Raw genomic sequence first — 23,209 nt, forward strand, 5'->3', positions numbered from 1 at the left:
GGTGGAGGGAAGATGATGATGGAAATGGTGGAACCCTGTGGGAGAGGTCAGGAGGGGGAGGAGGGGGTGGCAAGGAAATGAATGAGAGGATAGTGATTGCAGAGGGTAGAAATATGGTAATGGGGAGTAGATTAAAAATGAAAGGGAATGTAGGGCTGGCCTGGGAAGAGTGAACAAAGAAGATGAAAATTTCATAGGTAGTTGAAAAGCAAAAAGGAGGAGAAGAAGTGTGAGAAAGAGGCAGAAAAGAGGAATGATCAATATGTCAGAGGCAAGGTGTAGTGAGGGTTCAGGAAACAGACAGGAGAGAGGATGTTACCTTAAAACTACTCAAGTATAAACCCAATGAGCAGAACATTCAAATACTTATTTCTGTTCTATTAAACATCCAATCTTTCCCTAAATATATTAAATAAATATGCAAAAGTCAAATTCTTATCATTTGAACATCTGTATCAACATTTATTCAAAGCACTGCACAGGCTATAGATCGATAAACTAACCTAGTCCCTGTTTAATAAGCTGCTTGTTTACAATGAGTTTTAATGGGTGTTCACTGCTTTTGGAAATCCCAGTTAATTATTAACACCTGCTTGTTAATGGCTGCTGTATGCTACAAGCATTTCTGTACTCCCGCGGTAGACCAGCGCACAGAATATTCAAATGCATGATAAATAGCTGATCTGGATACCCCACAGCAAGCAGAGCTGTATCCTGTCTACCATGGGTGTTCAATGTCAGAAACCTACTGCCAAATCTGAGGCTGGCATAGAGCCATCGCAGTCAGCACTGACCCCATCTCCTTCCCCTCTGCCCCACTCCGGCACTCTCCCATCCCCTCCCCAAATCATTGGATCCTTTTCCCACCCCTCCATTCCCTCCCACCCATTATATTATTATTATTATTATTATATTATTCACTTATATGGCAAACCTGGCCCTCCCAAGTGTATCCCAGAATGCATTGAGTGGGGCAGAGCCGCACCATTTTGAAAATGATGGCGCCTAAAGCAAGAGCAAGTAGGCATTGCTCTTGCCCTATGAAGAGGGACCAGGTCAGGGGGTGGGGTGGGACCTTAGGTGACGGTCGGGGGGGGGGGGAGGGGAAGTGCTGCTAGACACCAGGGAAAGAGTTTGGGAAGAAAAGAGCTGGTCATGTTTGGAGGAGGTGCCACAGAATTTTTTTTTATATCGAGGCAGAGGATTGGGAGGGAATAGGGTTAGGTAATTTTGGGGTGTCAATAGAAGCTGTTCAGAGGGTTGGGATGGAACAGGCAACATGCCACGGCATGATTGCCTTTTTTCCTTTTAATGTCACCCTTTTTGTCAGTGCCTGAGCCAGTCACCGCTCAGACACTGACAGAAAAGGTGACATTTATCAATGAGCTGACCGTTACTGCCAGGATTTTAACGCAACAGTAATTTGCATGCTCACTGATTATTGCATGCTGCTTTTTTGGGGGAGGGGCAGTATCTTGCAGAAGAGCTGCAGCTCTACTGCGAGGCCTGCTGCATCTGCCCCTATATGTGTTAACAGCCACATTAAATACCTAATTTAGATTTTCATATGGAGTTGGAAAAGGGAGACATGTGCTTTGCAATTAAGACACATGAACTGGTAACATGGCAGACAACACAGAACAGTTTACTACATCCCCAGAGCCATAACTGCCTTCCATATTTGTGACCCTGATGTAACAACCATTATCCCATGTCTGCAGCAAGGCTGTCTTACCCTAAATGCCAGGAATGCCCCCAACGATTACCATCAAGGTTACATTTCAAGCAAAAGGGACAAGGGCTTTTCTAATCATAATTAGCTTGATTGTACAAAGGCAGTTTCAGTAAGTACACTAACGCATGTTGGAATTTATTCCTGATACCAAGACTGATATCCATGATAGGCTCTGAAGTGCCACAGAATATGTATTTTCACAACACAGGCAAGACCTTGGTCTGATATGTCACTGGAAAGAAGGTATACATTGTAGCCCAATGCCTCTTTACACCATGCTGGGAGGCTAGGTTTGTTTCCTTTTGAGACACAATCACCCCCTTCCAATTCCACATTGTGTTCCTTGGATATAACCTGGCCTGGTTCAGACTGGGCAAGAGCTTGCTTTAACAGTAGATGCTATGATTTTACAGGATAAGTTGTTACTGTCGTATTGATCATGACTTCCCGAATGGCTCTGGCATAAATGGTACTACAGGAAAGCAAGCATCAACCCTTTTTTTCAGTTTGGGCATGTGATATACAAATTCCTTCAAAATCTTCGATAACAGCTTTTCTGTAGTCCTAGGAGGCTACAAAACTTTTACAGTTTAATTGCCGTCTGTGAGATAAACAGCTGTGGTGTGATATTCTCTTTTTATTATGAGAACTGCTCTGTTACATACTAATCCTCAACCAGACATGCAGAACATCTTTATTACAAGGATGTCAGCAGTTTTCCAGGGGAAACGTTAACATTCTAAAGCTAAATTGGTCACAGGAGAACAGGGAAGAAACAGTTATTGCCTAGGTAGGTATATATCCTAGGTGCTGATAATTAAGCTAATAGCAAATGTTGGTGAAATTGTGAATTAGCAGGAACATTCAGTATTCTTCCTGTTCATTTTCACTTGTGGTATGTCCATTTTCAGGTGTATCATTGATATGTGTAGTGTACACACATGAAAATTTAAAATAATGGGCTCTATGAAATAGTCCAGTGAGGAATGGCATATAAACAAACATTACACCAAAGAAGTGGGAACTTAGGAAGGCTGGACAAACCTCAGGATTAATCTGGTAAAGAATATATTTATTGCTCTGGTATATATATAAAACATAAAATCACTACATAAAATCTAATATGTATAAAATAATATCAGTACTTGAAAATCGGCATTTCACGTTAAATATAACGTATACAGTCAATGCTCAAGACTCAATACAGCACCATGGTTCGGCATATGACGTGCCTGCCTCAGGAGTCTGGCAATGAATAAATAGTATGAAATAGTAATGCCACATTTCACGCTTTTGGAATATTTTTTAAAATTTTGATATCTTTGGTGATTACATTGTGCATCAATGCCTGTATGAACGGTCTTTCAAAGACCCTTTTGCTTTTTTCACCTGGTATTACCATTTCATACTATTTACTCACTACCAGACTCCTGAGGCAGGCACGTCATATGCCGAACCATGGTGCTGTATTGAGTCTTGAGCATTGACTGTATAAGTTATATTTAATGTGAAATGCCGATTTTCAAGTACTGATATTATTTTATACATATTAGATTTTATGTAGTGATTTTATGTTTTATATATATACCAGAGCAATAAATATATTCTTTACCAGATTAATCCTGAAGTTTGTCCAGCCTTCCTAAGTTCCCACTTCTTTGGTGCACTGTTATTTTTCCCATGGGACTTTGTTGTTCAGTTATATAAACAAACATTTCACATTAAGAGATATTCTGCTGTAAAATCCCAATTTGGGGAAAATACAGCCTATGAATTATAAGACCATTTAAGCAGTAGCGAAGTTCTAATCAATACTCACTACTAACCATACAACCATAACCTTAACCACCTCCTATCAAATATCCTAATCACTTAAACTGACAGTCTAGTGATGGTTGCTTCTCATATTTCAAATGGCAGAAGAGAGGGTCAAAGCACACACACAGAAATGAAAACAAATAGCACCAAGGGCCATCAAGTATGGGATAATCAAGAGTGCTTTACTGATAAACCCAACAAGGGCTGTGTTTTGACGTCACTACGCCTGCGTCAAGGGTCTAAATCAGAAAAATCATACAGAAATAAAAATACAGTAATAAACTACTGAACAGTCATGTTGTATATAATATGCAAACCAAATAAATATATGTGGTAAATAGTAAACCAGTGTGCAATCGAATTGAAGGTCTCATGAACAAAGTAAAACACTTTTTGCACACTGGTTTACTATTTACCACGTATATGTATTCAGTTTGCATTTTATACACAACATTGATGTTCAATTGCTTATGTTAGTGTCAGGTTTATCAAGTCCTTTATTGCCTATCCCATACTTGATGGCACTTGTTGCTTTTTTTTTTCCTTCTCACATTTCAAAAGACATGTCTGGTTAAAAAAAAGTCTTTGATGAACATCAAAATGTCATATAATTGCCATCACACTGTATTTCATTTGGGAACGCATGCCACAAAACACATGAAAATGCTCTATTTCTCATCTTCAACAACTTTTCCTCCTTCGAGTATGTCACTATAGGAACAGACTCCTGGGTTGAAATCAAACGATAAGATAACCATGTAACTTATCCTGTAATGAAGATGAACCTTATCCTTTTAATTACTTAAAAGCCTTCTGCAGACTCTTGAACTGGTTCCTTCCAGCCACTGGTAACCAGTGTAACTGCATCAGGCTCTCTACCTGTGGTCAGGCGTGCTGCCACTTTCTGAACTGGTTTCTGTCTCATCTTTCTCTGCAACAACTAAAGAAAACTGCAATAATCTACTTGAGATGTTAAGAGGTGGTAAATTAATGCAGCTAAGTTCTTGTAAACAAAAAGATTTAGGGGTCCTTTTACTAGGTGCATTGAAAAATGGCCCGCGGTAGTGTAGATGTGTGTTTTGGGCGCGCACAGAATTATTTTTTAGCGCACCTACAAAAAAAATGCCTTTTTTTTGGCCAAAACCGGACGTGCGGCAAAATGAAAATTGCTGCGCTTCCATTTTGGGTCTGAGACCTTACCGCAAGCCATTGACCTAGCTGAAAGGTCTCGGGCGGTAATGGTCTGCGCTCAGCTGCCACGTGCCAGAAAATAACAAATATTTTTCAGATGTGCGTTGCAGACTCGTGTGCCAAAATTGAAATTACCTCAAGGGACATACGGTAACCAGGCGATAACTCCAATGTGCACACAGGTGCCTACGCGGCTTAGTAAAAGGACCCCTTAATCCATCCTCTTTCCAGACATCTTCAGATGTTTTTTTCCACCCATGAATTTTTAAAAGAGGTATTGCCTTCTTCTCATAATATAAGTTCTCAGGGACTGACTCATCTACAACCAGGTTTATCTTTACATCTATTAACCATCTTATTTACTGATAGTTCTCCAGTTTCCACTTCTACAACTTCTAACTTGGACAAAAAGACCTCAGTCATTACTCTTAAAATGCCATATCTGTTTTTGGCATTGATCTGTCCAAGACAAAAATAGTACAACAGATTTAATAGCTCTTTCATTAATCTTTCCACAAAACTATCTGTTCTAGTGTGTTCATGTGTTGGGCAATTAACAGACTGGAGAATCTGCAATGTCTCTATTTCCTCACCGAAAAATGCAGCTTGCATCATGTATATATTCTCTACATGGAGATTAATATCCTCCCATGATTACAAAGAAATCTGTCCCCAGTGCCACTATAGAAATGACCAAGGGAAGACTGGTCAAGGCGCATAGCTTTCTTCGTGGACCTCAATATATTGCAGCAGGAGAAACGTCAGATTTAAAGATCCCTCTTATTCATTAAGCATTCACAGCCAACAAGTTCCATCATTGTTTAACCAAAATTACCTTGAAAGATAGCTTTCCCCTTCCTGGAATGTGCAGGAGTGAAAAATTTCAGAGGGCACTCATCAGCCTTACATTATTATATTCAAAGGAATGAGAAATACTGCCCACCAGATAATTCAAAAGTCAATACAAAGGATTCCAAAGAAAAAAAATTGTAGGCAGAGTTTCCACATCATTGCGATTACATTAAACATGCCAAACACATTTGCAAACATTCAAGTCATTTTCATATGGAGTGCACACCACATGCTGAAAAGATGAGCTCTTACCTAATGCTGCTCATACTGCCAGTTTCTGATCCAAGCTTGCATCTCTCCAGTTGACTGGCTACGATCTGACGTTCAGCCTCAAGTTCTCGAGTCAGTCTTTCAAACTGCAGTTCCTGAAATACAGAACAGGCGTTTGAGAAAAGCAGAAGAAGCAGTAGCTAGCAAGATGTAAGTGGTGCAATAGAATGTACTTAGAAAAAAGCTTTATTTTTATTGTGACCCATCAGTGACCTCCTGTTCCTTTTGTAAGTTCAGTTCATTCCGAACCAACACCATAGGCCTTCATTTGCAATTACCCACTGACATTTTTAATTTGTTTGATATTTTCCCCAAAATATCTGGTCTGCAGGCATCTGCACCTGCTTTTTCTCTCATATGAGGAAAGACTTAAGAGGTTAGGGGGTCCTTTTACAAGGGCACATTGAAAAATGGCTTGCGGTAGTGTAGTTGCAGGTTTTGGTCGCGTGCTGATCCATTTTTTAGCACGCCTGGGGCCACTAGGAGGGGGCCAGAGCCCAAGGTAGGGGGGCTCATTTTGGTCTGCCGCCCTACCGCTCCCCACCCACTGCCACCGCTGTACATCTTGGCTGGCGGGCATCCCCAACCCCTGCCAGCTGAAGCACCACTGCTGCAAATTTGCTCTGGGCCCATGGTTTGGCTGGCTGGGTTCCCAACTCCCGCCAGCTGAAAACTTCAACCAGCGCTGGTCTCCGGCGCTGCCGCATTACCTGCCCTGCCCTCTCTTCCCCTCATGTCTGACACGCTCCTTTTAGTGAAACTACTCAATTTCACTAAAAGGAGCGTGCAGGACGTGAGGGGAAGAGACAGCAAGGCAGGCAATGCGGTGGCGCCGGAGACCAGCACTGGACAAAGTCTTTAGCTGGTGGGGGTTGGGGACCCAGCCAGCCAAACCATGGGCCCAGGGCAAATTTGGGGGGGCCCAGGCCCCTGTGGTCCCACGTAGCTACGCCACTGGCTGGTAGGGATCACTCTTGCCTGGACCACCCTCACTGGGCCACTGGGATGTAGATAGGCCCTGAAGGGGAGGGCTGGTCTCGGGGAAGAGTTTGGTGGGGTGTAGAGAGAGAGAGAGAGAGAGAGAGAGAGAGAGAGAGAGAGAGAGAGAGAAGCTGACAGAAGCACTTATGCATGTCCCAGATGAATATTGGCCAGAACCTTCATGAATCTGAGCAGCCAGCAGCAGTCTGGTCAGACCCGGATTTTAAACCATTGCCCAACACTGAATATCTATACCTAACTCAGCCGGCAATGGTCAGCATTTAAAAAACACATTAACAGCCACTGACTGAATATTGACCAGCACTATGTGTACACATCTCTATTTGTCTATTAAACATCTATTAGAACTTTGTACAGACTGCACTATAGAAGTGATGTATGCTATAATTTACCCTTGCTCCCGTATATGATGGTAAGATACTTAGAAAAGTGAATTATGAACACTGTTCAGCTGTTCACTGTAAAAAGGTGAGCACGCCATTTACTGCTCATCGGGAGCAAAAGCAGCACACCTTACAAGAGTCAACATGTTTTGTGATGGAAAATTAGCCTCCAAAGGAAAGGGATCCAGAGGGAACGATACTTTACACTTGACAAACTTTAACCTCAAAAAGGCTGAATTCAAGAAAGACAGTGGCGGGTTTTATGAAGGACTGATTGCATGTGTTATTGTGCCCTTTAAATGTGAGCTCTAAGAACCCATGTGCTAGCATTTTTAAATGAACTTTTACTGTTAATAGTATCATTCCCTGTTCTAGTGAGTGCAAGAGATATTTTTGTTCTGATGAAAAAGATGACCTTAATAGTTAGAAATGCATTTTTGCATTTGTGGAAATTTATTTGAAACTCTCTGAAGCCTGTATTGGATGAAACCGTTTTTTGACCAGTTTGGAGCCACATGGAACCCTAAGGACATTTCTACAACAGCCAGAAAATGGCCGATTTTCCATTTTCCAAATTAATGGCCATGCACTAATGTTAACATGTGAGCCCTTGCCGACAGCTATTTTGTAGGCAGTAAGGGCTCATGTTTTAATCGGTTACTGCACGGCAATGCCAACATGCTCACGGAGCTATCACTGTCTTCTTATTTCTTTTCTCATTCCCTTCCCCCTCCCCTCCCTTCTTCCCGTTTATGCCCTTCCCTCTCCCAGTTTTTTAGTGTGTTTGATTCTTGTACTTATTGTATGAATGAGGAGCATCTTTCCTGTCTAACAATGGACTTCCTTGTCTGTAGTGAAACAGAGATTGATTAGGTGTCTTCCTTGCCTGTAGTGAACTGCAGTACTTGCCATGATACTTGACTGCAGTACTTGTATTGAGTGAACGCTAATGACGGCTACGAGAGGGGGTGAAACAGAGATTGATTAGGTGTCTTCCTTGCCTGCAGTGGACTGCAGTACTTGCCACGGTACTTGATTGCAGTACCTGCCTGCAGTACTCGTCACGGATAGACCGAAAGTCAAAAACGACAACGTGGATACAGCGGTTCACGGGTTTGCTGATGACGAACGACAGAGCCCTGCGCAACTTGTTACTGATGAACCACAAAGCCCTAAGCCCAGGAGAACACCCCAGAGCATCGGACAGTGAGTACCCTATCTGACAAACGACAGAGCTCCGCGCAGCTTGTTGTTGATGAATCAGAGAGTCCTATGCCCAGGACTACACTCCAGAGCATCTGATTGTGAGTACCCTACTTATCCCAAACTGACACCAAAATTAACACAATCAAAATACTCCTAGTCATCTATTCCCTTTCATTGATCCATCTAACACTGTCCATCCCACTTACAGAAAATAATATCATACCAGGGGCGTATCTGGAATCCGGCGGTAGGGGGGGCCAGAGCCAGAGAGGGGGGGCACATTTTTGCCTCCCTCCCCCCCCCCCCGCCGCCGCCTCTCTCCACCCCCTCCCCGCCGTCAACCCTCCCCCGCTGCTTACTTTTGCTGGCGGGGGGCCCCAACCCCCGCCAGCCGAGGTCTGACCCGCAATCTCCATATTTCGTCTTCCGAAGTTCCTCCGTGGCCATGTGCTTCAAGGAAGTAACGCTGCAGTGCTGATTGGTTGAATCCAGTTCGGCGTCTGACGTGCTGCAACGTCAGACGCCGAACTGGATTCAACCAATCAGCACTGCAGCGTTACTTCCTTGAAGCACATGGCCACGGAGGAACTTCGGAAGACGAAATATGGAGATTGCGGGTCAGACCTCGGCTGGCGGGGGTTGGGGCCCCCCGCCAGCAAAAGTAAGCAGCGGGGGAGGGTTGACGGCGGGGAGGGGGGCCAGGGTGAAATCTGCGGGGGCCCAGGCCCCTGTGGCCCCACGCAGATACGCCCCTGTATCATACCCATCGAACAAAATCACCAAAAACTGATCAAATACTACTACTACTCCTACTACTTATCACTTCTATAGCGCTACAAGGCATATGCAGCGCTGTACACCATACACATAAAGACAGTCCATGCTCAAAGAGCTTACAATCTAAAAAAGACAGGCAACAGACAGAATAACTAAGAGGTAAGGGGAATTAAAGAGGAGGGGATAAAAGGTGCAGGCAAGTGAGCAGTGGTTAGGACTCAAAAGCAGCGTCAAAGAGGTGGGCTCCACACTTCACCAAACTGACACCCACCAAATTAAAGGAAAACCATCTAAATACAGACAACACCAACAAAACAGAAGGAAAGATCACAACAAACACAAACCATCCAAGGAACGACAACTAAAAAAAATCCACATATCATCAAACTTACCAGCCCCATACCAAAATATCCCAGTGGGTTACATTAATGCTAGGTCCGTAGTCAACAAAAAACAATATCAGACTGGATCAGCTTAGAAAACCTCAATCTTATCTTCATCAATGAAACATGGATACACGATCAAAAGGACCCCATAATCCTCAAACTATGTCCTCCAGGCTACAAGATCACTCACTGGACTAGACTGGGAAAGAGAGGTGGAGGCTTAGCACTAATTTACAGAACCCAATTCATCACCAAAATCACCACCGAATCCATAACACCCCAACTAGAAATTGCTTCATTCAGAATTCATAACAAATCCCTGATCGATCACAGTCCTATTTTACAGACCACCCGGTAACTGGAATGAAAGTCAACCTATCTTCATAGACTTCATCTCAAATACTTGTGTAAACAACTCCAATACACTAATAATAAGTGACATAAACCTTCACCTAGAAGACCCCGACTCCACCAACGCACGTGAATGCAGATTTCCTACAATCCTGGGAGCTAAAATGGCCTCACATGCAAGCTACCCACACCAAGGGACACACTCTGGATCTCATATCATACAAACTGTCCACGGATCATAACCTACTAATACCTACGTCATGTAAGGTTCCACGTTAGGAGTTATGGACCAAGAAAGGGATCTGGGTGTCATCGTCGATAACGCACTGAAACCTTCTGCTCAGTGTGCTGCTGCGGCGGCTAGGAAAGCGAATAGAATGTTGGGTATTATTAGGAAAGGTATGGAAAACAGGTGTGAGGATGTTATAATGCCGTTGTATCGCTCCATGGTGCGACCGCACCTTGAGTATTGTGTTCAATTCTGGTCGCCGCATCTCAAGAAAGATATAGTAGAATTGGAAAAGGTGCAGCGAAGGGCGACTAAAATGATAGCGAGGATGGGACGACTTCCCTATGAAGAAAGACTAAGGAGGCTAGGGCTATTCAGCTTGGAGAAGAGACGGCTGAGGGGAGACATGATAGAGGTATATAAAATAATGAGTGGAGTGGAACAGGTGGATGTGAAGCGTCTGTTCACGCTTTCCAAAAATACTAGGATTAGGGGGCATGCGATTAAACTACAGTGTAGTAAATTTAAAACAAATCGGAGAAAATTTTTCTTCACCCAACGTGTAATTAAACTCTGGAATTCATTGCCGGAAAATGTGGTGAAGGCGGTTAGCTTAGCAGAGTTTAAAAAGGGGTTGGACGGTTTCCTAAAGGACAAGTCCATAAGCCGCTACTAAACGGACTTGGAAAAATCCAAAATCCCAGGAATAACATGTATAGAATGTTTGTACGTTTGGGAAGCTTGCCAGGTGCCCTTGGCCTGGATTGGCCGCTGTCATGGACAAGATGCTGGGCTCGATGGACCCTTGGTCTTTTCCCAGTATGGCATTACTTATGTACTTATAACCGATTATCAAATGGTCAGAAACACCTTGGACCGACCACTACAAAATGAACCTATCTCTAGACTGATGGAAAAGGGGATTAAATCATACACCAGAACATACAACCTACACTACGAGAGGGCAAATAGACCCACAAGCATTCTGGCAAATGATATACGATAACGAATGGTCAACACGAACAGACTCCATACATTATCTCAATCACTGGGAGGATAGATGCAGAAGCATACTAAACGAAATAGCACCCTTAAAGACAAGAACATCAAGAAAACAAAACTCGATACCATGGTTAAATGACAAACTAAAAAATCTCAAACATAAACCAGGGAACTTGAACAAGCATGGAAAAAAATAAAAGATGAACATACACTCAAAGCATGGAAACAAATACATAGAAAATACAAATATGCAATAACACAAACCAAAAGGTTATACTACAAAACTAAAATAGGACCAGGTTACAAAGATCTGAAGAAACTATTCCAACTCGTAAATAAGTTACTAGACACCACCCCTATCACCACAACCAATACAGACATCCCACCCGCAGACAAACTTGCTATCTACTTTAATGAAAAAATAATAAAATTACGCAGCACACTTCCTCAGAACAACTCCGACATTGAAAACTTCATCAACGACTTGAACCCAATCGGATACCCAGCAGACCGCATCTGGACATTTACCCTCCTCACCATTGAATCAGTTACAAAAGCGACTCATAGGTTCGCTAACTCCCACTGCAAACTGGATACATGTCCCAGTCATCTACTTAAATCCGCCCTCGGCCGCTTCATAGCAGACCTCACATCCCACCTTAACTTCATGCTACAACAAGGTCTCTTCCCCAAGGAAAACATGGTAACATCCTATACACCCCAATACCAAAAGACACGAAGAAAAACACAAACGACCTCACCAACTATCGCCCAGTTGCGTCTATCCCACTAGTAGTCAAACTGATGGAAAGCCTGGTAACCAAACAGCTTGCAGAATACATGGACAAGTTTTCAATACTACACAACTTACAATCAGGATTCTGCCCCCACCACAGTACTGAAACTGTCCTAGTCACTCTCCTGGCGAAATTCAAGCAGGAAATAGCCACAGGTAAAAGCATACTCCTACTCCAATTCGACATGTTGAGCGCATTCGACACGGTAAACCACAATATACTACTAAGACTCCTTGGCCACTTTGGGATTGATGGAAACGTACTCAATTGGATCAAGGGTTTTCTAACCACCAGAACATACCAAGTAAAATCAAACTCAAACATATCACCACCTTGGAAAGCAACCTGCGGAGTACCCCAAGGATCACCATTATCACCAATACTCTTCAATATAATGATGATCCCTCTAGCAAAATCCCTATCCAAACGAGGCCTCAACCCATTCATCTACGCAGATGACGTTACAATCTATATTCCCTTCAAACATAGGACAGCTGTTGTACTTGGTGATTCGATCATTAGGCATATAGATAGCTGGGTGGCTGGTGGACGTGAGGATCGCCTGGTGACTTGCCTGCCTGGTGCGAAGGTGGCGGACCTCACGTGTCACCTAGATAGGATTCTAGATAGTGCTGGGGAGGAGTCCGCTGTCTTGGTACATGTGGGTACCAATGACATAGGAAAATGTGGGAGAGAGGTTCTGGAAGCAAAATTTAGGCTCTTAGGTAGAAAGCTGAAATCCAGATCCTCCAGGGTAGCATTTTCTGAAATGCTACCTGTGCCACGCGCAGGGCCCAAGAGACAGGCAGAGCTCCAGAGTCTCAATGCGTGGATGAGACGATGGTGCAGGGAGGAGGGCTTTAGATTTGTTAGGAACTGGGCAACATTCTGGGGAAGGGGGAGCCTATTCCGAAAGGATGGGCTCCATCTTAACCAGAGTGGGACCAGGCTGCTGGCATCGGCGTTTAAGAAGGAGATAGAGCAGCTTTTAAACTAGAAATGGGGGGAAGGCCGACAGTCGCTCAAAAGAGCATGGTTCGGGATAAGGTATCTTTCAAAGATATCACCATAACAGGGAAGATAGAGTATCCTGATAGTGAGGTTGCAAAAGAGATTGTAGTAGATCGGGTATCTTTAAATAACAATAAAAATCAGACAAAAGATTGCCAATTAATACTGTCAAGTACTAAGCATGATGTACTTAGGAACAACAAACATAGTTTGAAATGTCTATATGCGAATGCCAGGAGCCTAAGAAATAAGATGGGGGAGTTAGAATATATTGCACTAAATGAAAAATTAGATATAATAGGCATCTCTGAGACCTGGTGGAAGGAGGATAACCAGTGGGACACTGTCATACCGGGGTACAAATTATATCGTAGTGATAGGGTGAATCGGATTGGTGGAGGGGTAGCATTGTATATTAACGAGAGCCTTGAATCAAATAGATTGAAAATTCTGCAGGAAGCAAAACACTCCTTGGAATCACTGTGGATTGAAATTCCATGTGCAAAGGGGAAAAGGATAGTGATAGGAGTGTACTACCGTCCGCCTGGCCAGGACGAACAGACGGATGCGGAAATGTTAAAGGAAATCAGGGACGCAAACAAACTGGGCAACACAATAATAATGGGGGATTTCAATTACCCGCATATAGACTGGGTTAATGTAACATCTGTACACGCAAGGGACATAAGATTTCTTGATGAAATCAAGGACAGCTTCATGGAACAGCTAGTTCAGGAGCCGACAAGAGAAGGAAAAATACTAGACTTAGTCCTTAGTGGTGCTCATGATCTAGTGCAGGGGGTAACGATACGAGGGCCGCTTGATAACAGTGATCATAATATGATCGGTTTTGATATTGGCATTGAAGGAAGTGAAACTAGGAAATCAAGTACGCTAGCGTTTAACTATAGAAAAGGTGATTACGACAAAATGAGAAAAATGGTGAAAAAAAGACTGAAAGGAGCAGCTCGCAGAGTAAAAAACTTGCATCAGGCGTGGATGCTGTTTAAAAACACCATCCTGGAGGTTCAGGACAAATATATTCCACGTATTAGAAAAAAGGGAAAAAAGACTAAACGTCAGCCGGCGTGGCTAAACAGTAAGATAAAGGAAATCATTAGAGCCAAAAACAATCCTTCAGAAAGTGGAGAAGAGAACCAACTGAAAGTAACAGGATAGATCATAAGGAATGCCAAGCCAAATGCAAAGCGGAGATAAGGAGGGCAAAAAAGGACTTTGAGAAGAAATTAGCGTTGGAAGCAAAAATACATAGTAAAAACTTTTTTAGATACATTAAAAGCAGGAAACCGGCCAAAGAGTCGGTTGGGCCGCTGGACGAAAATGGTGTTAAAGGGGCGATCAAGGAGGACAAAGCCGTAGCGGAGAAATTAAATGAATTCTTTGCTTCGGTCTTCACCGAGGAGGATTTGGGGGGGACACCGGTGCCGGAAAGAATATTTGAAGCGGGGGAGTCGGAGAAACTAAACAAATTCTCTGTAACCTTGGAGGATGTAATGGGTCAATTCAGCAAGCTGAAGAGTAGTAAATCACCGGGACCTGATGGTATTCATCCCAGAGTATTAATAGAACTAAAAAATGAACTTGCGGAGCTACTGTTAGAAATATGCAATCTGTCCCTAAAATCGAGTGTAATACCGGAAGACTGGAGGGTAGCCAATGTTACTCCGATTTTTAAGAAAGGTTCCAGAGGAGATCCGGGAAATTATAGACCGGTGAGTCTGACGTCGGTGCCGGGCAAGATGGTGGAGGCTATTATTAAGAATAAAATTGCAGAGCATATACAAAAACATGGACTGATGAGACAAAGTCAGCACGGATTTAGTGAAGGGAAGTCTTGCCTCACCAATCTAATGCATTTTTTTGAGGGGGTAAGCAAACATGTGGACAATGGGGAGCCGGTTGATATTGTATATCTGGATTTTCAGAAGGCGTTTGACAAAGTGCCGCACGAAAGACTCCTGAAGAAATTGCAGAGTCATGGAATCGGAGGTAGGGTATTATTATGGATTAAGAACTGGTTGAAAGATAGGAAGCAGAGAGTAGGATTGCGTGGCCAGTATTCTCAGTGGAGGAGGGTAGTTAGTGGGGTCCCGCAGGGGTCTGTGCTGGGTCCGTTGCTTTTTAATGTATTTATAAATGACCTAGAGATGGGAATAACTAGTGAGGTAATTAAATTCGCCGATGACACAAAATTATTCAGGGTCGTCAAGTCGCAGGAGGAATGTGAACGATTACAGGAGGACCTTGCGAGACTGGGAGAATGGGCGTGCAAGTGGCAGATGAAGTTCAATGTTGACAAGTGCAAAGTGATGCATGTGGGTAAGAGGAACCCGAATTATAGCTACGTCTTGCAAGGTTCCGCGTTAGGAGTTACGGATCAAGAAAGGGATCTGGGTGTCGTCGTCGATGATACGCTGAAACCTTCTGCTCAGTGTGCTGCTGCGGCTAGGAAAGCGAATAGAATGTTGGGTGTTATTAGGAAGGGTATGGAGTCCAGGTGTGCGGATGTTATAATGCCGTTGTATCGCTCCATGGTGCGACCGCACCTGGAGTATTGTGTTCAGTACTGGTCTCCGTATCTCAAAAAAGATATAGTAGAATTGGAAAAGGTACAGCGAAGGGCGACGAAAATGATAGTGGGGATGGGACGACTTTCCTATGAAGAGAGGCTGAGAAGGCTAGGGCTTTTCAGCTTGGAGAAGAGACGGCTGAGGGGAGATATGATAGAAGTGTATAAAATAATGAGTGGAATGGATCGGGTGGATGTGAAGCGACTGTTCACGCTATCCAAAAATACTAGGACTAGAGGGCATGAGTTGAAGCTACAGTGTGGTAAATTTAAAACGAATCGGAGAAAATTTTTCTTCACCCAACGTGTAATTAGACTCTGGAATTCATTGCCGGAGAACGTGGTACGGGCGGTTAGCTTGACGGAGTTTAAAAAGGGGTTAGATAGATTCCTAAAGGACAAGTCCATAGACCGCTATTAAATGGACTGGAAAAATTCCTCATTTTTAGGTATAACTTGTCTGGAATGTTTTTACGTTTGGGGAGCGTGCCAGGTGCCCTTGACCTGGATTGGCCACTGTCGGTGACAGGATGCTGGGCTAGATGGACCTTTGGTCTTTCCCAGTATGGCACTACTTATGTACTTATGTACTTATGTACTTATGGCTTAACAGAAATAACCAATGAAATCAATGACGGCCTAAACATAATGGACTCTTGGGCAAACTCTTTCCAACTGAAACTTAACACTAAAAAAACACACTACCTCATCCTCTCATCTCAACATAACAAGTACAAACCCACAACCATAAACACCCCAGGACATACCCTTCCTACCTCAGACAGCCTAAAAATACTCGGAGTCACAATCGACCGCAACCTTACCCTTGAGAGCCAAGTAAACTCCGTAATAAAGAAAATGTTCTACTCAATGTGGAAACTTAAACGATTAAAGCCTTTCTTCCCAAGAGAAATTTTTAGAAACCTAATATAATCAATTACTGCAACGGAATCTACGCAGGATGCAAAGATCAACTCACAAAAAAACTACAGACCACCCAAAACACAGCAGCCAGGCTGATATTTGTTAAACCACAATTCGAAAGTGCCAAACCCCTCCGAGAAAAGCTGCACTGGCTCCCAATCAAAGAAAGGATCACCTTCAAAATCTGCACCCTGGTCCACAAAATTATCTACGGCGTAGTCCCAGGTTACATGATAGACCTCACAGATCTACCAACTAGAAACAGAATCCGATCATCAAGATTATACCTAAACCTACACTACCCTAATAGCAAAGGACTTAAATACAAAACAACTTAGGCATCCTATTTCTCCTACATAAGTGCACAACTATGGAATGCACTCCCAAAAGATGTGAAAACAATCCATCACCATTTAAACTTCAGGAAATCACTAAAAACCAACCTCTTCAAAAAGGCTTACCCCATCGACCCACCATAAATCTCCAAACCCAGCAACACAGCATAACCAATGATCTTACTAGACAATATTTAATCTACATTCCCTTCAACCCTCTTGTTGCCTGATACACACCTACCTCATCAGACTACAACCTGTATTTGTTATCAACTGAATTGGTGAATGCAATTACGGTACAATGTAAGCCACATTGAGCCTGCAAATAGGTGGGAAAATGTGGGGTACAAATGTAACAAATATATAAATACTATTGTATTGATTTTATATTATTTTATGTACAGTGCTCAGGTCTGCTAGTTAGTTTGACGGTATATTAAATTCTAATAAATAAATAATTACCACAAAAACGCCCACTCTCTGCCCCACAGAGTTTATCAAAAAAACTAAAAATATTTTTTAGCTTGTGGATAGTGTGCACACATTTGAAACTTATCGTGGGACGCCTGAGCCCACCCCATGGTAAGCCCTTTTAAGCCATGGTTAACACATGCTACAACTTACTACTACTACTACTACTTATCATTTCTATAGCGCTACCCCTTTGTAAGTAATTGCAGATTAAGTACTTCCTCCGTTATTAGGTGTGTTTGAACTGTATTTCCACATTCTTTCTTCATATATTTATGAGTTAGCCTACAGGTCTGTGGACAAGAAAATATTTAAATACCATTTCAAGTGTTTGCTTATAAAATTATACTCGACACTCATCTGTGTTTTGGCGATAAACACTTGCTTCAGAAGTCACAAGATCCAGCCAAGTCTGTGTCTGACCTGTAAAGGCAAATATTGTCAATGAATCAGCTTGACTGTTTGTTAACCCCTGAAGTGCTTGCAGATTGCTCTTGCCTTTTTCTTTAATGCATGCCACTTCATTGACAATATTTGCCTATACACAAGTCAGACACAGTTAGGCTAGATCTCATGACTCCTGAGGCAGGTGGTTATCACCAAAATGTAGATCTGTGTCGAGTCTGGCAACATTTTTATGTGTATTATAAACCTTTTTCTGTATGTAAATGAACCAGGCAATCTATTTTTGTATTGTATTGATTTTAGAAAAAATGTTAGCATCATTTTTTTTGGTCTGCTAATAAATTCCACTATGTAGTTTATTCACCTCTGTAGTTCGTTGGAATTTAATTGGTCCTCCCCTACTCCCTTCCCTGAGACTTATAATTAGAATAGACCATGAGTTAAGAGAATGCCTTGATCATCTTGTAGCAAACTCTTTACTTTTTTATGCTTCCCAAAGAAATCTCTCAGAGTATGAGATGTATATAGAGGTCAACAGCTGCCATATCTCTGGAAATCATTTCTGCTTATGGTTACTGCATAGTCTCATTGTAGACTCAATGCATTTTGAAAGCAAGTCAGAAAGCAATATTAGACTGACTTTATTGTGACATACTGTCAGGTTTTATTCAAACATCTGATGCTTTTGTGTTTTATTTCAATGCACAGATATCAGGCATAAAGGATTCTTCATCATAGGGTTTGCAAACATTAACACACATTCCCTTGGGGCACAGGGCGAGAGATAATTCTCATTCTCTTAATATGAAATCTAATTTAATTTAAAAGACTCTCAGCAGATCAGAGATTTCAGCTTGGTACTCACAAACTGACTGAGTCCAAGGTCAGAATATCCTAATACTCATGAATAGTTGAGTTATTTCACTTCAAAATTCACATATACAATTCACTGCAAAATCAAGTCCAATCCAAAACACAAAGTGGCAGTCCTTAAGTTCCTAGGAACAAGAAAGTGTTCTGAAGGATCAATTTCCTAGATCCAGCAACTAATCCCTCTTCTCAGGGATGTGGCCAATGATCCTACCTTTAAGCTTCATACAAGGTCTCTATGTGCCATAAACCAAGATTCATCATTGAAAAGAGTGGCTCAGAAGGCAGGGGACAGACAGGGACCTGGGACTCTTACCGAGCAGGACCCCAGCTCAAGGTCGATCTTAGCAAGAAGAAACAAGCCAGCCAATACACAGCCTGCAGTGGTCAGAATTTAAAAAAAAATGCTACTTGTAGCGGGTAGAATTAGCTCCAGATATTCAATGCTGGGCCATGTCCAAGAACTGGCACTGAATATCTAGGGATAATTCAAAATGTGTTGGCTGCTGGAGCTTATGCAGGTCCCAGATGATTTTCATCCGGGAGATGCGTAAGATACTTAAGTGGGCCTTGGATGAATATTGACCGGGACTTGCATAAGCAGAATCAGGTGCCTCTACCCCTCCTATACCCCCTGCCTCTCCCCAAAGACAATAATAGACCCTGCCTGATCCCCCACTCCCATAGGCCCACCGGGTTTAACTGGAATCTCCTTGGTGATCTTGGGAGTGCTATGGGCAGGAGTAATGCCTACTTGTTCCTGCCCATCATGGGTCTGACCTCAAAATGGTCACCAATGATTCCTAACAACAGTCTCATGGTACTTGTGTGAGTACCACGAGACTACCGCTAGAGACTGTGGTGCCATTTTGAGGCTCAACGAAAGACAGGCACGAGCAAGTGGACAACGCTCCTGCCCGCAGGACCCCTTAGATCGTCAGGGAGATTCAAGGTTGGGCCGGGGGAAGGGGCTGGGTCAAGGCTATAGTATTCAGAGGCAGGAGGGGCAATTGGTCAAGGCAGCACCTGAAACCTCCTTTGCTGCTACCTGGAAGTTAACTGGGCACTGGTTAATATTCAGACCGATGACTGGTTAAGCTCCACGGTTTAAGTTAGGACAGCCGTTTCACTGTCCTAACTTTAGCCATTTACTTAACTGGTTAGCAGTCCATCACCACAAAGCTGTTAAGTACCAAATCCACCCATGCTCCACCCATGGACTGCCCCAGCAGCACTGTCTAGTTAAGTGCTTCTAAATATAAGCAGTTAGGAGTGACAAGTACATAAGTACATAAGCACTGCCACGCTGGGAAAAGACCAAAGGTCCATCAAGCCCAGCACTCTGTCTCCGACAGCGGCCAATTCAGGCCCCAAGAACCTGGCAAAAACCCAAAATTTAATAACGATCAATGGACTTTTCCTTCAGGAATCTGTCCAGACCCCCTTTAAACTCAGGAAGGCCAGCTGCCGTCACTACCTTCTCTGGCAATGAGTTCCAGAGTCTAACCACACGCTGAGTAAAGAAAAACTTTCTCCAATTTGTTTTAAACCTACCACATTCTAATTTCATCTTGTGTCCCCTAGTTCTATTAGTGTTAGAAAGCGTAAACAAACGCTTCACATCTGTCCGCTCTACCCCACTCATTATTTTGTAAACCTCTATCATATCACCCCCCAGCCGCCTTTTCTCCAGGCTAAAGAGTCCTAACCGTCTTAACCTCTCCTCATAAGGTAGTCGTCCCATCCCTTTTATCATTTTCGTCGCCCTTCTCTGCACCTTCTCCAATTCCTTTATATCTTTTTTGAGATGAGGCGACCAGAACTGAACACAATACTCCAAGTGCGGTCGCACCATGGAGCGATATAACAGCATTATAACATCCTCATGCTTGTTTTCCATCCCTTTTCTAATAATACTCAACATTCTGTTCACCTTCTTAGCCGCCACAGCACATTGAGCGGAAGATTTCAACGTTCTATCCATGATGACTCCCAGATCCCTTTCTCGGGAAACTTAACTGGGCAGGGGGCTCTCCTGCCACGTTAAAATCACTTTGAATATTGGGCAAAAGGAACAAATGGATGAACCAGAGAGAACACATTGATGAAGAAAACAATCCTTTATTGACCTGACATGGGCTGTGCTTCAGCCTCTATCTGTATCAGTGGTAAGATATGGTCATCTCAATTATAGACAAAGCATTTGAGCACAATGGATAAGGTATATTAATCAGCAAACTGCACAACAAGATTGTGTAACACAGAGCTGTACAACAATCTTTTTGTCAGCAAAGAAAGCATGTGCAACTAAAATTAACAATGCAGCAGTCTTCTGGAACATATAAACATTGTGATTTGATATGACAAGACAGATTCTTCTAGATATTTTTAACAGTCGTTGATTAATATCAGTGAATTATTTATCTATTTTGGGATTTTCAGCTGATGTGAAAATGAGTCATTTATTTTCATAAAACATACAAAAAGGATGGCTATGTGAGAAGTCCCAACTATAAGCCTATTTTATAAAACTCCCCAAAGCATGTAAGGTACACAAGGCAAATTCAAACACACATGCCTACCAACCACTAATATTCAAAAGTAATCACTCAAATATTATGGCTAGGTTTACAGGACCCTCAATGGAAGCAGGAACCCTAATTACTTATAAAGTAAATTTGCTTAGGTGATGATCAAGTCTATCCCTTTGTATGGATGTATCCTGTCCTATTCTTAATATTGGATTGTGGGATCCAAGATGGCGACAATCTGAACAGCCCAAACGGACGTGCTCTGACTTGCTCATGGGCGAATCTAGCATGAACCTTACCCGAGTGCAGATGGGTAAGAGGAGAAGCAGAGTCTGAGAGGCTCCCCTTGTCTCGGGCAGAATGCCCCAATCACGCCAGACAACGCTGGAACATTTCCGAGTTGCCTCTGGTCCCGAATTGGCGTCGACTCCTTCTGCTGGAGCTGGCGCTTTGGCGCTAGACGGCAGTGTAGACGGGGCTTCCTTGAGCCCCGTCGAGCGTGCAGCACCCCCACAACCCGGAAGTGAAGCTTTCAATGCGAGCCCTGCCGCCATGGCCTCTGGACGAGACCCAGGTAGACAGGGAGGGAGCCTGCACGAGCTGACAACGGGAGCCCAAGCTGGTCTGGAGTTAACAGCTGCTCAGGTTTTGGAAAGGACTGTGAGTACCCTGGAACAAGCTTCTAAGACCCCCCTTCTGGATTTTTTAGTGGGAAAGATACAGAAACCTGCTGTAGTGACATTGCAGTCACTGTGGAACTTAACTTCATCTACCCAATCTGCTTTACAAAATTTAATTCAGAAAAATATGGAGACCATTAAAGCTCTTTCAGAGACTGCACTTAATCAGATACAAACTAGTACACTCCAGGCTTCTGAGGTTAAGAGGTTGTCGGAAAAAAATGAAAAACTTGAACTTGTGGGACAAACTTTAATTAAAGACAAAAACTATACTTTACGTCGCCTGGAGTACTTGGAAAATCAATCTAAAAGACTGACTTTGAGGTTTATAAACTTTCTTAGGTCTCCTTTGGTCATCCCAATTCAAATGGTTAGAAAATACTTAATGGAAATTCTGGGAATGCCGGAGAATTTGCTGCCACCTATAACTCGGGCTTATTATATTCAAACTGATGGGAAACCATCAGAAAACTTACAACAAGGCGCAATGAATCTTATGGCATTCCTAGAATCCTCTCTGGAGGTTATTACTCAAAGAACCACATTACTGGTAACTTTCGCAATGGAGATGGATAGGGACGCTGTTCTTAAACTTTCTTTGAGACATTTGGATTCCTTGTTTTTGGGTTCAAAAATTAGAGTTTTTCCTGATTTGGCTAGAGAAACTCAACAAAGACGTAAGATGTTTTTATCTTTACGTCTAAGAGTAATAGCTATAGGCGCAGATTTTCTTTTGAGATTTCCATGTGTGTGTAGAATAAAATTTCAGTCTAAGCAATATCAATTTTTGACCCAAAACAGTTGGAGGATTTTGTATTAAGCAGAGAAGAGGTTAATGTACAAGTTTAGCCACATATGCAGCACTGTATGGCAGAGTAGAGTCAGCCGCTCAGGAACTAAGCTGTTCTTTTGATATAACTACTTAGTGAGCTTAATGTTTAAGTTTTGAATTTCTATATCTCTTGGATCGATTTCCTAATTAGTGGGCACTAGTTTGAAATATCTTTGTGCAATGTATATTTTTTTGTGTATTCACATATTAATTTTCTGATTTGTGTATTATCACTCATAAGTTAATATTATGAATGTTAAAATTATAAATAAAGGAATTAAAAAAAATATTGGATTGTATACCGCCCAGCTCTGCGTGTCAATATGGGCGATATAGAAAGTTTACATAAACAGTAAACTTAAAGTAGAGCTATACAGCTCCTTAAACTGCCATATTTTTCTCACTGGTTGACATATATATTTGTCCATAACATCTCTTCAAAATAATATGCCCATATAACTTCTATTAGTTCTATCTGAGGGTCCTATCTATATTTATGATATCTGATTGATTCCTTTTGAAGATTAGTGGTTGGTAAGCAGGTGTCTTTAATAAATAGGC

At 42.5% G+C, this 23,209-nt stretch overlaps 1 protein-coding gene across 1 annotated transcript in view; it reads right to left on the reverse strand.

The window, feature by feature from the left end:
- The window catches only part of CTNND2 (catenin delta 2), a 1,428,722-nt gene that overhangs the window by 1,174,380 nt on the left and 231,133 nt on the right, over nucleotides 1–23,209 (reverse strand). The window contains exon 2 of the mRNA XM_030219657.1: nucleotides 5,849–5,961. Within this exon, the coding sequence (XP_030075517.1) occupies nucleotides 5,849–5,961 (113 nt within the window). The remainder of the gene's footprint in view (nucleotides 1–5,848; nucleotides 5,962–23,209) is intronic.

This window comes from Microcaecilia unicolor, chromosome 1 (assembly GCF_901765095.1).
Source record: "Microcaecilia unicolor chromosome 1, aMicUni1.1, whole genome shotgun sequence".
Taxonomy (NCBI): domain Eukaryota; kingdom Metazoa; phylum Chordata; class Amphibia; order Gymnophiona; family Siphonopidae; genus Microcaecilia; species Microcaecilia unicolor.